Source organism: Mercenaria mercenaria, chromosome 4 (genome assembly GCF_021730395.1).
Source record: "Mercenaria mercenaria strain notata chromosome 4, MADL_Memer_1, whole genome shotgun sequence".
In the NCBI taxonomy this organism is placed as follows: domain Eukaryota; kingdom Metazoa; phylum Mollusca; class Bivalvia; order Venerida; family Veneridae; genus Mercenaria; species Mercenaria mercenaria.
The window spans coordinates 15,834,354-15,851,231 of record NC_069364.1 but is presented as its reverse complement, the minus strand read 5'-3'; the positions used below and the strand labels follow the sequence as shown (position 1 = coordinate 15,851,231).

At 35.3% G+C, this 16,878-nt stretch overlaps 1 protein-coding gene across 1 annotated transcript in view; it reads left to right on the top strand.

The window, feature by feature from the left end:
- Nucleotides 1-16,878, top strand: part of LOC123551067 (uncharacterized) — a 123,328-nt gene that overhangs the window by 60,325 nt on the left and 46,125 nt on the right. The window contains exons 32-37 of the mRNA XM_053540544.1: nucleotides 1,870-2,055; nucleotides 8,849-9,028; nucleotides 9,652-9,831; nucleotides 12,034-12,310; nucleotides 13,648-13,824; nucleotides 14,556-14,677. Coding sequence (XP_053396519.1) covers nucleotides 1,870-2,055; nucleotides 8,849-9,028; nucleotides 9,652-9,831; nucleotides 12,034-12,310; nucleotides 13,648-13,824; nucleotides 14,556-14,677 — 1,122 coding nt within the window. The remainder of the gene's footprint in view (nucleotides 1-1,869; nucleotides 2,056-8,848; nucleotides 9,029-9,651; nucleotides 9,832-12,033; nucleotides 12,311-13,647; nucleotides 13,825-14,555; nucleotides 14,678-16,878) is intronic.

The following is a 16,878-nucleotide window of genomic DNA, read 5'->3' as shown; positions in this document are numbered from 1 at the left end:
ACTCTATCGTCTACCACGTTCTCTTCCAGGGCGTCTGCACCACGTTTTTGACCTCGCCCTCGATCTGCTGCGGGGTCGCCGTTATGCCGGTCGTCAATCTGCTCAGCTACGCCTCGCTGGGCCTGCCTCGGTCGTAACACCCTCTCTCCTGCCTGTTCCTGCTGGTTGCCATTGTCTTGCCCTTCATTACGTTGGGCATCTCTGTTACGAAGAGCCCTCCGACGCATCTGTTCCCGCCTTCGACCACGTGGCATTGCAAGTAAATTGCAGACGTGTAGGAATGTTTTGCCAAATAATTCTAAATAATTCTGACGTTAGTACGACGGTGTAGCTAGTCAAATGTGAGAGAACTGCACGAGATTTTTGTTTATATAGTATGTTGAGCTGGGTACCAATTTAGCATGAATAGGAACCAATCATGAGCAACCAAGTGTAACAATATCGACGGTACTTTATCTATAGATTGCAGACGACAATTTGACACGATATAATAGCAGACGACAATTTAACAAACGAGAGCTTGAGAAAAAATAAATCAAATTATTTTAATTCTAAAATAATTTCCATTATTAGCCTTTTGCTCTGAATAATAATAAATATTTTGCTTCTTTTATGTAATTATATTGAAATGTTATGTGGAATTTAAGAAAATGGATGATGGTAACTGATGTGATTGGGAATATACCTGGGTAAAAGGTAACTTATTACGGCCATTTACAAATAAAAATCGGGCAGTTTGATTTGTTATACCTTTTCCCCAGTTTCCGTTCATAATTTGTTACTTGAATACTAAAACTAAGCTCTAAAACTGATCAAATTTCAGTATAAAATTGTGGTGTCTTGAATTAAATTGATGTTTCCATGAAAACGAAACCCGTGACCTGTATGTCTAATTGTAAAATTCAAAAGCGTTGATACTGGTCTATTTAAGGAACACAGCTTCGGCTTTTTACTTTCATTTCTACTATATCCATGGGAATTATAGCAGCATGCAGAACGATTTTTCAATAAAAATGTCAGACTATGGGCATCGCTGTAAGTATTTAAAGCTGTGAAATTTGTTTAAATAAATCCAGTTCATATGAAAATATTACTTACGTTAGAAATAAGATGTTTTAAAGCTATATTAACAAGAAAGATAATTTTATATAATATTTTATATAAGAAATTATGATAAAAAGCAACATATAAGCTATTTTAAACATCTCTGTTGCCATGGTTACTCTTAACTTAAAGAAAACTATAGTACCATGTAAAGTTCTGGGTATTTTGCTAATCATATTGCCCAAATATTCTATGTTGGTCAATAACAGAATGGCATTGAAGTCGTCGAAAAACTCGTTTTCATACACAATTGTTGGGAAAATGAGAGAAAATGCGTTACCTTGGAAACACGAGCCTCGCGACATATATATTTTAAGCTTTTATTAGAAAGCTAATGTGCATACTAGTAAAAATATTCATTATGCAGACTTCTACGGATATAAATGAAACCAAAATACACTGGAAAGTGTTAAATATCCGTATTTTCCTTCTGTTTTCGATATAGAATACCTTAAGAGGGTCATGTACTTCGAACCCGGATAAAAAATATACTTGAAGGGACAGAGATAAACGGAACTGAGATTGTAACAGTTAAATATCAAATTACACGAAATACAAAAAATCGCTGCGGTTCAACTAATTTGAATTTACCCTGGTAACAAGGTAACCTACCTCCTTAAGTATTCCTATGAGGACCTTTTCAGAACTGTATGTATGAACACCCTTTTAAATATTAAGTGATGCTGCCCAAATTGAATGATGGACCAGTCCATTTTAGAAATTTAGCAGGGTAAGGGTTAAAGTGCAACATTATTTGACATTTAGGGAGGTGAGGTTCGCTGCAGCTCAAGAGAGAGTGAATGTCCAGTATCTCGCTGTACCCACCCTATCAGATCTCGGAATCAGTGTTGTCCTACATGTGATGGTTGCAGTTATCTTAGGCGAAGACTCAGAAATGGACAGAAGTTTGTCCCACCTGGAAATGATAACTGTAAAGTCTGTAGATGTGCGGTAAGTTTATGTATAGATGTGCAGTGCGGTAAGTTTATGTGTAGATGTGCAGTAAGTTTATTTGTAGAGATGGGTAAGTTTATGTGTAGATGTGCAGTAAGTTTATGTGTAGATGTGCAGTAAGTTTATTTGTAGAGATGGGTAAGTTTATGTGTAGATGTGCAGTAAGTTTATGTGTAGATGTGCGGTAAGTTTATGTGTAGAGATGGGTAAGTTTATGTGTAGATGTACGGTAAGTTTTTGTGTAGATATGCAGTAAGTTTATATGTAGATGTGCAGTAAGTTTATGTGTATATGTGTGGTAAGTTTATATGTAGATGTGCGGTAAGTTGATCTTGAACTGTTCTCTTTAGTTTGAGACTGTTCCTGTTCCGCATGTTCTGTTGAACTTGAACTGTTCTATTTATTTACTTACATACTGTTTCTGTTTCACTTGTTCTGTTGAACTTGAACTGTTCTATTTAGTTTATTAATGTTCCTGTTTTCCTTGTTTTATCGAACTGTTCTATTTAGTTACAGACTGTTCCTGTTCCACTTGTTCTGTTGAACTTGAACTGTTCTCTTTAGTTTCATGATGTTCCTGTTTTGTTTGTTCGGTTGAACTTGAACTGTTCTATTTAGTCTCATGATGTTCCTATTTTGCTTGTTCTGTTGAACTTGAACTGTTCTATTCAGTTTGAGACTGTTCCTGTTCCACTTGTTCTATTGAACTGTTCTATTTAGTTACTTACATACTTTTTCTGTTTCACTTGTTCTGTTGAACTTGAACTGTTCTATTTAGTTTCATAATGTTCCTGTTTTGCTTGTTTTGTTGAACTGTTCTATTTAGTCAGTCTGTTCCTGTTTTGCTTGTTTTGTTGAACTGTTCTATTTAGTTAGTCTGTTCCTGTTTTGCTTGTTTTGTTGAACTGTTCTATTTAGTTAGTCTGTTCCTGTTTCACTTATTCTGTTGAACTTGAACTGTTCTCTTTAGTTTCATAATGTTCCTGGTTTGCTTGTTTTGTTGAACTGTTCTATTTAGTTACAGTCTGTTCCTGTTCCACTTGTTCTGTTGAACTTGAACTGTTCTATATAGTTTCATACTGTTCCTGTTCCACTTGTTCTGTTGAACTGTTCTCTTTAGTTTCATGATGTTCCTGTTCTAATGAACTTGAACTGTCCTATTTAGTTTCAGACTGTTCCTGTTCCACTTGTTTTGTTGCACTAGAACTGTTCTCTTTAGTTTCATAGTGTTTCTGTTTTGCTAATTCTGTTGAAATTGGACTTTTTTATTTGGTTACAGACTGTTCCTGATACACTTGTTTTGTTGAACTAGATCTGTTCTTTTTAGTTTCATACTGTTTCTGTTTTACTTGTTTTTTTTTTGTTTTAACTTGAACTGTTCTATTTAGTTTCAAACTGTTCCTGTTTTGCTTGTTTTGTTGAACTGTTCTTTTTAGTTTTAGACTGTTACTGCTACCTTAGTTCTGTCTAACTTGAACTGTTTTATTTAGTTTCATACTGTTCCTGTTTCACTTGTTCTGTTGCAGTTGATCTGTTCTATTTAGTTTCAGACTGTTTCCTAATTCTATTGAACTTGAACTATTTTATTTTGTTTCATACTGTATCTGTTTTGCTTGTTGTTGTTTTGTTTTTTGTTCTTTTTTAGCTCACATGTCACAAAGTGACAATGTGAGCTTTTGTGATCACGCAGCGTCCGTCCGTGCGTCCGTGTGTGCGTAAACTTTTGCTTGTGACCACTCTAGAGGTCACATTTTTCATGGGATCTTTATGAAATTTGGTCAGAACGTTTATCTTGATGATATCTAGGTCAAGTTTGAAACTGGGTCAACTGCGATCAAAAACTAGGTCAGTAGGTCAAATAATAAAAAAACCTTGTGACCTCTCTAGAGGCCATATTTTTGATGGGATCTGTATGAAAGTTGGTCAGAATGTTCATCTTGATGATATCTAGGTCAAGTTCAAAACTGGGTCAACTGCGGTCAAAAAGTAGGTCAGTAGGTCAAATAATAAAAAGACGGTGTGACCTCTCTAGAGGCCATATTTTTCATGAGATCTTCATGAAAGTTATTCAGAATGTTCACCTTGATGATATCTAGGTCAAGTTCGAAACTGGGTCACGTGCCGTAAAAAACTAGGTCAGTAGGTCAAATAATAAAAAAACCTTGTGACCTCTCTAGAGGCCATATTTTTCATGGGATCTGTATGAAAATGGGTCAGAATGTTCATCTTGATGATATCTAGGTCAAGTTCGAAACTGGGTCAACTGCGATCAAAAAGTAGGTCAGTAGGTCAAATAATAAAAAAACCTTGTGACCTCTCTAGAGGCCATACTTTTCATGGGATCTGTATGAAAGTTGGTCAGAATGTTTATCTTGATGATATCTAGGTCAAGTTTGAAACTGGGTCAACTGCGGTCAAAAACTAGGTCAGTAGGTTTTAAAAATAGAAAAACCTTGTGACCTCTGTAGAGGCCATACTTGTGAATGGATCTTCATGAAAATTGGTCAGAATGTTCACCTTGATGATATCTAGGTCAAGTTCGAAACTGGGTCACATGCCTTCAATAACTAGGTCAGTAGGTCAAATAACAAAAAAACCTTGTGACCTCTCTAGAGGCCATATTTTTCAGTGGATCTTCATGAAAATTGGTCAGAATTTTTATCTTGATGATATCTAGGTCAAATTCGAAACTGGTTCAACTGCGGTCAAAAACTAGGTCAGTAGGTCTAAAAATAGAAAAACCTTGTGACCTCTCTAGAAGCCATACTTTTCAATGGATCTTCATGAAAATAAGTCAGAATGTTCACCTCGATGATATCTAGGTCTTATTCGAAATTTGGTCACGTGTTTTTAATAACTAGGTCAGTAGGTCAAATAACAAAAAAGCCTTGTGACCTCTCTAGAGGCCATATTTTTCATGGGAACTATACGAAAATTAGTCTGAATGTTCATCTTGATGATATCTAGGTCAGGTTTGAAACTGGGTCAACTGCGGTCAAAAACTAGGTCAGTAGGTCTAAAAATAGAAAAACCTTGTGACCTCTCTAGAGGCCATACTTTTCAATGGATCTTCATGAAAATTGGTGAGAATGTTCACCTTGATGATATCTAGGTCAGTATCGAAACTGGGTCACGTGCCTTCAATAACTAGGTCAGTAGGTCAAATAATAAAAAAATCTTGTGACCTCTCTAAAGGCCATATTTTTCAGTGGATCTTCATGAAAATTGGTTAGAATTTTTATCTTGATGATATCTAGGTCAGATTCAACACTGGGTCACATGAGCGCAAAAACTAGGTCACAATGTCAAATAATAGAAAAAAACGACATCATACTCGGTTTAAAACTGGATCATGTGGGGACAGGTGAGCGATTCAGGACCATCATGGTCCTCTTGTTTTTTAAATTGAACTGTTCTGTTTAGTTTTATACTGTGTCTGTTTCAATTGTTCTGTAGCACTTGAACTGTTCTGTTTAGTTTCAGATTGTTCCTGTTTTGCTTTTTTTTTTAATTGAACTGTTCCATTTAGTTTCAGATTGTTCCTGTTCCACTTGTTTTGAACTTGAACTGTTCTGTTTAGTTTCAGAGTGTTCCTGTTCTTCTTGTTTTGAACTTGAACTGTCCTGTTTAGTTTCAGAGTGTTTCTGTTCCACTTGTTTTGAACTTGAACTGTTCTGTTTAGTTTCAGAGTGTTCCTGTTCCACTTGTTTTGAACTTGAACTGTTCTGTTTAGTTTCAGAGTGTTCCTGTTCCACTTGTTTTGAACTTGAACTGTTCTGTTTAGTTTCAGAGTGTTCCTGTTCCACTTGTTTTGAACTTGAACTGTTCTGTTTAGTTTCAGATTGTTCTGTTCCACTTGTTTTGAACTTGAACTGTTCTGTTTAGTTTCAGAGTGTTCCTGTTCCACTTGTTTTGAACTTGAACTGTTCTGTTTAGTTTCAGAGTGTTCCTGTTCCACTTGTTTTGAACTTGTACTGTTCTGTTTAGTTTCAGAGTGTTCCTGTTCCCCTTGTTTTGAACTTGAACTGTTCTGTTTAGTTTCAGAGTGTTCCTGTTCCACTTGTTTTGAACTTGAACTGTTCTGTTTAGTTTCAGAGTGTTTCTGTTTCACTTGTTTTGAACTTGAACTGTTCTGTTTAGTTTCAGAGTGTTTCTGTTTCACTTATTCTGATAAGCTGTTATAGTTCTGTTTGATTTTATTTTGTTGATGCTATTACTGTAGTACAGGGAGGCTCTGGCACTGATGAACTGTGATGGTACAGTCCTTCACAGTGGAGGGCCAGTGTTATCCATTGTGTCCTGTTTGATATTATTTGTTACACTGCTTGTTGGTGACTGGATATGGGATATACGCTGTTGAGGATATCCATATCATGCAAGAGTGAAGCTTGAGCCTGATATGGATTTTTGAGACAGAATTTATACCGTATCCTGTCACCAACAAGCTGTGTAACGATTTGATCTTGCCGACTACCCTTTACTTCCATCCTGTAATCGACACATTTAGTAAAAACAGTAAATTCACAAAGCCACTTACAGTGCAGACTGGAACCGGAACCCTGCAATCATTTGTTTGGTCATCATGTTTTGTTTATAGTTGATTAACACCAGCCATAAAATGCACAATGTATTTTGACTGAATCACAAAACACAAAAACTCATTTATACAGGTTATGAACTGGTTTTGTTCAGAAACACAAAAAACTTTCTGTTCTATTCATTCGAAAATCATCAGATTTCATGATGTAAGAAATGTCTTGAATCTTCGGCTTTCATCCCGTTTTCTGTTAAATTCTTTATCTTGCAAATAGATTAATTGATCCTACAACAAACTGCTGAGTAACAAATATGTTAATTACTTTGTTTTACGATAACATTTAAGTTAGAACACAATTTTTCAACGGTCGTGTCTCCCATACAGAGTTACTGTTTTTTCTATTTCCCCTTCTTACGGCTTCATGAGCCTAAACTAAATAGGAAAATGAAACAAAGAAAACACTGAATTTACTCTCGGAAATGATATCTATAGCTGGAGCTTATAATCTGACTTGATTCAATTACGCCAGCGATGCAGCCGCCATTTTGTTTTACCGTATTTTATCTAAGTCTTGGGACAGCATAAAATAATTATTTTTTTCACTGTCCCAAGACTTATTTCCCGAAAAATAATTATTTTGAAAAGTGTCCCAAAAATATGGACACAATAATCGTCATCGGGTAACATCCCCCACCCACCCGTGTTGAAAGCGGGGAAAAAAACAACGATTATCGGTAATTATTCTGTTGATAAAAGTAACAGAAACAAAAGTAATTGGCCTTGTTTTCATCATCAATTAACACCCACTCAAAGAGCTAAAAGAAGTGTGTCGGTATCATGACATTAGAAGTGGAGATCAAAGCGGTATAGTTTCCCCGAGATTTTCATGGCATTACGTCATGTTTTCGCGCCATGTTGCACATCACTGTTTGATCGTACCGCCTCGGTTCTTATGTGCTGAGAAGTAGATCTAGTGTTGTAACAATCAATAAAAAAAGCTTCTTTTTAATTTGTTAAAGCGAATGTGCAATATCCCGTATAAACTGACAGGTAAACGTGTCAAACTATAATAGCGGATATCTTACCTCTGTGACCTATTTGCCCTCAAGGAAATTACAAAATGGTTTGAGAAGAATATCTTATTATAAGGTGTCATGTCAAAAAATACATGTACATGTACAAAGATTCATTCAAAACTTATTAAAAATACGCAACAACATTATTGTTTTTGTTTTTTAACCGCATTTTCTATTTACGTTCACGAGTTCACGTAACAGAAATCTGTTTGCCAAAAATCGTTTTACTTCGTATTTTTAAATTGCTGCCGCCTTTTCATTATTTAAGATTTTTCTATTCTGTTTTTTGTACTTTCTGGTCAAAAGTCTGAATTTTATGCCCATAGTTTGTATTATTTATTTACTTTTAGAAAGAAATAAGTATTTAGGATCGCGCTGTTGGAAATTTTGCAAGTAATTTTATGAAAATTCGACCGTTTTTATAGAATTTTGCCAACATTTCTGTCGATACCTTTTTAAAATCGTTATAGAATTCAAACTATATTACTTCTCAATCGGTGTTGAAAATCTGAAGCGAAAAAATAAAAAAATGAATGCGTGACGCGCGTTTTTTGTATACGTGTCGATGAACAAAAGTAACGGCGTTGTAAGTTAGACATTACGATAGGTCGCACCTGCTCGTGGAATGGAAAATTACCGGCATGGCGTTTTGATATCTGTACGATTCGCGGGTAAATTCCAGTCAGTGGTAAATAAAAATAAACAAATAACGGAAAATGGACTTCCTGGCTGCAGCAAAAAATAAAAAATACAACACTTTACTAGTAATAACACGACACGAAAATGTTAAAAAAAATAGTCTTTGGTTCTTATAATTATTTGATATTTTGATCGATTCAACACCATACAATGTATAATAACGGTATTTGGGTTACATCTTGAATCAGTACAAACCTTAGTCCCAACACTTAGGGACGAAAAATACTCTGAGAAAATACATGTCCAAAAACTTAGGGTCAAGAAAAATAATTATTTTTCCACATTTTAGGGGTGTCCCAAGATTTAGGGTGTCCCAAGACTTAGGTGAAATACGGTAATCAAAATTCATAGAGAAAATTACTAGCAGGATATGGAATATATCTTGCCTGCACGTGACATCTATTGATTAATAGAAGTGCAAGAAATTTGTAGAAGGTGAGATATAATGTTATGTTAACATACTGTTTTTATGCAACAGGGAGGCTCTGTCCAGTGCAGCAATATGGGTTGTCCACCAGTGAACTGTGACAATGCAGTTCTTGTGAAAGGCCAGTGTTGCCCCGTGTGTCCTATGGGATGCAATGTGATGGGTATAGAATACAGAGATGGACAGACCTTCATTGACTTCATGGATAGATGTAAAGTCTGTACTTGTATGGTGAGTCATTTCTATTTTTACAAGTACACAAACATGAAAATATAGTGTCGTATCATACCACACAATTGATAATGGTAGCATGCTAAAATTCTGTGATATTTCAGTACAAAATGTTTCATCAAATTTTGTGAAAATACAAAATAAAGTTCCCTGGACAGTGAATCATGATTGCGTCTATTAAAAGCATTTTAAACATGAAGTTAGAATATGGGTTTGCTATTAGAACATTTTTTTTTTATGTAAAATTGGTAATATCATAGAAGTGTCAATGTTTTCAGTTGTGTTCCTGATAATTTTGCCAAAGTAGTGCAAAATCATTTAATTTTGTGGGCATGAAATTTTGTGGTTTTGGGCAAATCAGGTATTTTATGGGATATGAACTCCCATGATTTCAACATTTGAACATTTTTGAATGTGAATTTTGTGGGTCTTTGGGATTAAGTTTCATGGGTTGATGAAATCTTCGAAAATTAGTCAACCACGAATATCAGTGATTTCACAAAGAAAATCTCCGTCTACCTGTATATCATTTTCAATACTTTGAAGAATATCTCATTAGTTGGAAGATACTATTTAACATAAAAGAATTAATATTACAACTTGTTTATGTTGTAATATTATAGATGGGAAGGATCCGATGTATGGCGATGATGTCATGTCCTGCGGTCACATGTACCCACCCTGCTAACAGACCTGGAAACTGTTGTCCATCATGTACCATGTGTGAGATCAACAATGTACAGTATAGAAATGGAGAAAGATTCACAAACCCAGCAGATCCCTGTGAGGAATGCAGCTGTAGGGTACATCATTTTTGTTACCACACATTTGTTTCTTTGACTTAGCCAATGTTTGCTATTTGGAACTGCCCACACTAGATAGGACTCCTTGTCCAAGAGTGTTGTAGAAAATCTCTTATATTAAGTCAAAGCCATTTTACCTAGTATGTTTATTATTGTTTTGTTGATGTGGCAAACACCCAATTCTACTCTCCCACTCGTATTGGCATGTTAAAGTCAGCGAGAATTAGAAAAAATTTCCTTATACTCAGCTGACTGTCAGTGCTTTTTGCAGTGTAATGTTTTAAAATTCATTAAAGTATAATCTGAATATATGGTACTTACACAAAAAAATACTTCAAATATTCAGTCATATAATGATCATACATGTGATCTCCCGCGCGGGAGGGTCAAAATCCCGATTTTTTCAACTTGCCTCCCGTCTCCCGACCAAAACCATAATTCTCCCACTTTTCAAAAAAAAAATCAATATTACGACTTGGTTGATAATTACTGAGGTGTGCCAAACATGTTTACACAGTAAATCAAAGTGTCACCGACTGTTGTGTATTATACATGACACGTAGCTGGAGGAAAGAGTTAGTTTGTCACAGGTGAATTTTTGATAACATGATTAATTGTTTTGATAAGGGATTAGACAAGCAGGGCCTTTTCCACCTGCCGAATATCGACCCATTCTCAATGCCAATTAGGCTCCATTGTTTTACCAGTGTGAAGCAAAAAAACTCCAAGTCACAAGAAATAATTCCCAGCTGAAATGAATTTTCGATTATTTCGAAGAAAATAAAATCACATAAATAATTGTTGGAAAAAATTTTTAGAACATGAATGTCATTTCCCCTTATGCAGTTATGCCATTTTCTTCCAATGTTTACCAAATTAATTTGCTAATAAATCGGACTTATTTCATTGAAAATTGGATGAAAACACACACTCATTTATATGATAACTTCAATCTACATTATTTTGGTAAGGGTAAATACATGTTGATGTATTTCTGTTTTCTGTACTTCATGTCAAAATCATTATCAGTATTTTCATACGAAAGTGGGTGGGGTAAGGAATTTACATAATTTATGGGTTGTGTTTAGACCAATTTAGGGCTTCGTTTTTTTCTTCAGTCCTCGAGTAGAATAATGTTAATGCATGTTCACCACCATTCGAGACCTAAATTGAGACTTTGTTTCAACAAATTTAATCTGTTTAACTTCTGTAAAACAGCATGCTGGACTTTTCTCAGTGATTGTCTCTGAATTAAAGCTTTGCCAGTAAAAGGGGCAGTTAAAGCTTTGCCAGTAAAAGGGGCATAATAGTCAATAGCTTTGAATGTAACAGATATATTGGACATTATATAAAACTTTAACCAAAAAATGTAAGTTAAAAAGTGGCATAACTCTATCAAAATTCTAGACTTATGCGTTATTTTGTGGCCTAAAATGTTGGATTTTGTCTCCAAGTTTTGTGTCCGCGCGCTTAATTTATGTCGATAAAAAACCTCCAGTTTTGAGACCCCAACTCCAGCTGAAAAATGGCAAACCTCCAGTTTTGGGATTCTGAACTTATCACATGTATGTAATGATCATGAACAACAGTGTGCATAAGTTGGCAAGACTTTAATTCATTTATCAGTTTTTTAGTGGCAATCTTTACAGTAAATGCCAGTTAAGCAAACATATATTTGATCTGCATTCATGTAATTATATTACTATCACATTTGAGAATCATTGCTTCAAACTTGAAATACCTGTGACAATAGATATTTAGTCCAGCAAGAAAATTGTTGAGTCATCAATAATTTTTATCAGCAGTTATTATGTCTCCCACCACACAGTAGTGTGGGAGACATATTGATTTACTCCTCTGTGTGTGTCTGTGTGTCACAAATCTTGTCCGCACTCTAAGTCGAAAATTTCTCATCTGATCTTCACCAAACTTGAATAAAATGTGTTTGCCATTAAGTTCTCGGCCAAGTTCGATAACTAGCCAAATCGGCCTAGGCACTTCAGAATTATGGCCCTTGAAACTTGTTTTGATAATCAAAGCACTGGTAAGGCAGTTGAGGGCTTGGTACATGGTTAACTCATATACTACTATTCAGATGATTAGGCGGTTGTAGGAAACATGCGCTTTTCTCAAAAGCAGCTCTAGTTAAATTTTCTGTTTGAAAAGTTTTATCAAATACAACTTCTGTGTCTTTCACTGTAGGATGGATCCGTCAGTTGTCAGCGCAAATCTTTGTCCTGTCCACGTGCTAACTGTGTTGATCCAGTATTAGACAAGGACACCTGTTGTCCTATCTGCCCAGCACAGTCTTGTGTGTATGCCGGGCGCCAGTACAGGGAAGGCCAAGAGGTACCAGCATCACGTGACCAGTGTGAGGTGTGCTACTGTTCCCAGGGTCTGATAGACTGTACCCGGCGTGAGTGTCCAGCTGTTAACTGTAGACACCCAGGCAGAGACCAGTGCTGCAACACTTGTGAATGTAAGTCTTATAGACCTGAAAGAAAGTTATTTAGTTCATAAAAAAAATGTGCAGATATTTTTAGAGCAAATTTTGTAAACAGTTTTAAAGTGACGTCTCCGAATTTAAAACAAGTTATTGTGTATTGGTGCTGTGCTAGATACTTGAACAAGACCTGTAGGTGTGTCTAGAAATTAATTTTACCCTCTCTTCATGCTCCAAAACCAGAAACAAAAGACATTACCTATAAGAAAACAGCAATGGTCATTTATGTTCCTTATAGTACAACCTGGTTTAACATCTTACACTAAAGATGCATATACTGTATGATTGTGGGATATTCATGATGGTTTTAGCTAATATTGGCGATTAATAATACAACTGGTGAATTCAAGGTATTGGCGATAATGCCACTGGTGAATTCAAAATATTGGTGATTAATAATGCCACTGGTGAATTCAAACGGGTAAATTCAAAATACTGGCGAATTCAAAATATTGGCGAATAATGCCACTGGTGAAATTAAAAATATCGGCGAATAATTCCACTGGTGAATTCAAAATATTGCTGAATAATGCCACTGGTGAATTCAAAATATTGCTGAATAAAACCAATGGCGAATTAAAAATATCGGCGATTAACGCCACTGGTGAATTCAAAATATTGGCGAATAATGCCACTGGTGAATTCAAAATATCGGCAAATAATGCCATTGGCATATTCAAAATATTGGCAAATAATGCCACCGGCGAATTCAGAATTCAAAATGTCGGCGAATAACGCCACTGGTGAATTCAAAATGTCGGCGAATAACGCCACTGGCGAATTCAAAATATTGGCGAATAATGCCACTGGTGAATTCAAAATATTGGCGAATAATGCCACTGGTGAATTCAAAATATTGCTGAGTAATAGTAATCTGCATCATGTCCCAAACCATAAAAAATCGCATTTGAAGAAATATTAAAACTGCTAATAAGGCTGCTAAGGGAGTCAGTGGTTAGCAGGTTGGACTACAATGCCAGCAGTCAGGGTTTGATTCCTGGTTGCGACTGATATCCCAAACAAGCGTTCAATGCTGGGTGATTTACTTAAATTGATACTGTTTCCAGCAGTATCGGCCTAGACTGGATGCTGGGGAGGTAAATATGACACCTGTCATGGGTTTAGCTGGAATTTAGTTGTTTCATCAATGCAAGGTGGGGACTACCCATGTTAGACAAGAAACTTGACCCTTTTTTTTAAACCATGAAAACTATATATAAATCCTTTGGGAAAATGATACTCTCTATCCATTCCACAGTAGAACTGTTACAAGCTGGAAAGTATTTTAAGATTTACTGACTTTAATATTGTAGATTGTGAATACAATGGAATGCGTTTTGAGTTGGGTGAGACATTTCCCAGCCCTTATGAACAGTGTGAAGATTGTATGTGCAAGGCGGGCTCTGTGGAGTGTGACAGAAAGGTGTGCGCTATGCCGGACTGCAGTAGTCCTACCTATCCACCTGGAGGGTGCTGCCCAGTCTGCTCAGGTATAATAATTTATCTCATCAGGATTTAAGCTTTTAGGAATCACTCTTCAGTCCGCTTCTTTGGACTAAAAGTTATAATGGTGTAACATGAACAGTTGTATTTGTAAATGCATCGGGTTTGAAGCTGTTACGACTTGGTTGAGCATCCACTCAGGTGGAGATATTAAGATCTGTATACAGAGACGAACCAGAGAAGTATGAAAGAGTTAACTGTGTTTGCTATTTACCAAAGTACATAAGGAGAAAAAAAATTTCTGATTTGACCAAATTTAGGGAGTCTTATTTGTAAATGTATAAATGAGACAATCTTTTTGGGTCAGACATTTGACTGTTATTTAGAAAAACTCTTTTCATGTGTTCAAGAGTTGCTTATCAAGTTATCATCATCATGAAATTACGGGCCTTCTGTACGACTTAAGACACACTGTTATCTGATTGAAAACTAATTTGATGATTATACAAATTCTATGTGCCATATATATTTTGTATTTATTTAACTCTTATCATACTGGACACGGTTGATTCTGCTTTTGCGAACAGTCTGTATCTTTTTGGTAAGCACCCCTTTTAACAATTAATGGTACTGTCCAAACTGAAAGATGGACAAGTTCATTATAGAAATTTAGCAGAGTAAGGGTTAGACTAGCTTCTGTAGAAGATACTGAACTTCAGTAGTATTTTACATCTGTTGGTATTGTGAATTTTGCTATTTATGATATTTATTTTTTCAGATTGTACTTTCCAAGGACTATTATACAGAGATGGGAGAGACTTTCAGAATCCTAGTAAACCTTGTGAGAGATGCCTCTGTATGGCTGGCAACGTGGCTTGTGACAGAAGACTGTGTCCAAAGGTACCCTAGCTGCGATGAACTAAACCAGTCTTAACGACTTTGTCATGTCATTGCCTAATACTGTGTCAGCTTGTAGTATTTGTTGGACATGCATCTGTGTGCTTATAATTGATTTGTTTAAACTGAAACTAGAATTAATTGAAGGAATTTGACTTTAAGATGAAGAGTCTTAAAGGGGAGGTAAATAGGATTCTGCTGTTTGATACAGCTGTGGATCTGCATTGTATATGCTGCAATAATTTGTTGTGAAGTATTTTGTGCCAGTTATTCATTTGGATTACCATAATCTCACAAGTTGTAATTAATTAGCTAGGACATATTTATTAGCTTTCTGAGAAATGATAAACTGTTGTGTCAGATGATGGAAACAGAGTTATCGTACTTTTCGTTTTTATGTTGTGCATTCAAACTTAATGTTATTCTTAAATACTCAGATGGACTGTGTTTGGTCAGTGTAGATTGTTCAGCCTTGTTATTAGAACTTTAACTAAATTTTGAGAAATGGGTGTTGTCATTTATTTGGCTGTCCATCCACATACCCAGTAGCCTAGGCTATTTAGTGTTAGAAAATTTTCTACTGTAAATATTTTTAAGTTATTGATGTTGCATATTATACATGGTACATTTATGTGTCAAATTAAAGTTCACAAATTTTTTTCTCCAATAGACTTATTTTCAATAGTCCACCCGCTCACCTCAATAGAGAGAGTGCAGATCTATGGATCATAGGTTTGTGCATTCGATCTACAGGAGAGGTGTATGTTCGCTATGACAATTGATAAAAAACATCATTTTTGAAATCATTCAGCCTCCACCACTGATTCATGTGGGGAAGTTGACAGTTACTTGTGGAAAATGGGTTTGTACTGGTACAGAATGCAGGAACACTGGTTAGCTTAACTGCCTGCTGTTACATAACTGAAATACTGTTGAAGAACAGCCTTAAACCAAAAGCAAACAAACTGTATTTTCAGTACTTTGTTAATGTTTGTGTAAATTCTTAATTTGAGAAACATTCATAAGCTTCATATAGTACAAGGATAATATATTTTCCAATCTATATATTTTAGTTTCAGTATTTTGCATTTTAAAGGTAAATACCCGGTATATTTGTAAGCCTGTAAGGAAGACATACATTTTAAAATTTCTGACATTCCAGCATTGGTAAACGGAAGAAGAAAGAACGATGAAAATATTTGTAACTTATACCACTTTAACACAAATTTATATTTTAAGTTTGTGTTATTTTGTGAAACTAAATAGTAGGAATTAAAAACACATAGTTTCCAGAAATACATATCAGATTGTTCTTAGGTATCCTTGTTTTATAAAAGTTGGATATGCTTATAAGTCTTTGAGGAATACTATTTTGTGATTTTAATTTGACACATAACTGTATATAAAATCTCAGTAAATTTAAAATACAATGTACATGATATTGAATAAGTTGCATGCTGCTGTTTGTTACAGATAAACATGTTTGTAGTTTCAAATAATACTTTAATCAAATATTATACAGAAGTGTGCTTCATTGTCTTGGACTTAAAAAAATGTGTAACATGAAAAAATGTTTGGTATGGTAAACTGAAATTTACTTAACAAACAAAATTCTAGAAGGAAAGTACTGTGTTCGCAAATTTGAAAACCTGGTACACACGGACCTGTCGTTGACTTCAGACTAAAATTTTTCCATTTTCTTTGGACTTTTGTTTGTGTGTTGCTTTTTAGCTCATCTGATTTTTTGAAAAAAAATGATGAGTTCTTGTCATCACTTGATCGGCGTCGGCGTTGCCTGGTTCAGTTTTATGTTTAGGTCAGCTTTTCTCCTAAACTATCAAAGATATTGCTTTGAAACTTGCAACACTTGTTCACCATCAATAGCTGACCCTGTACAGCAAGAAACATAACTCCATCCTGCTTTTTGCAAGAATTATGGCCCCTTTTGGACTTAGAAAATTTCAGATTTCTTGGTTAAGTTTTATGTTTAGGTAAACTTTTCTCCTAAACTATCAAAGCTATTGCTTGAAACTTGCAACACTTGTTCACCATCATAAGCTGACCCTGTACATTAAGAAACATAACTCTGTCTTGCTTTTTGCAAGAATTATTGCCCCTTTTGGACTTAGAAAATTAGAAATCTTGGTTAAGTTTTATGTTTAGGTCAGCTTTTCTCATAAACTATCAAAGCTTTTGCTTTAAAA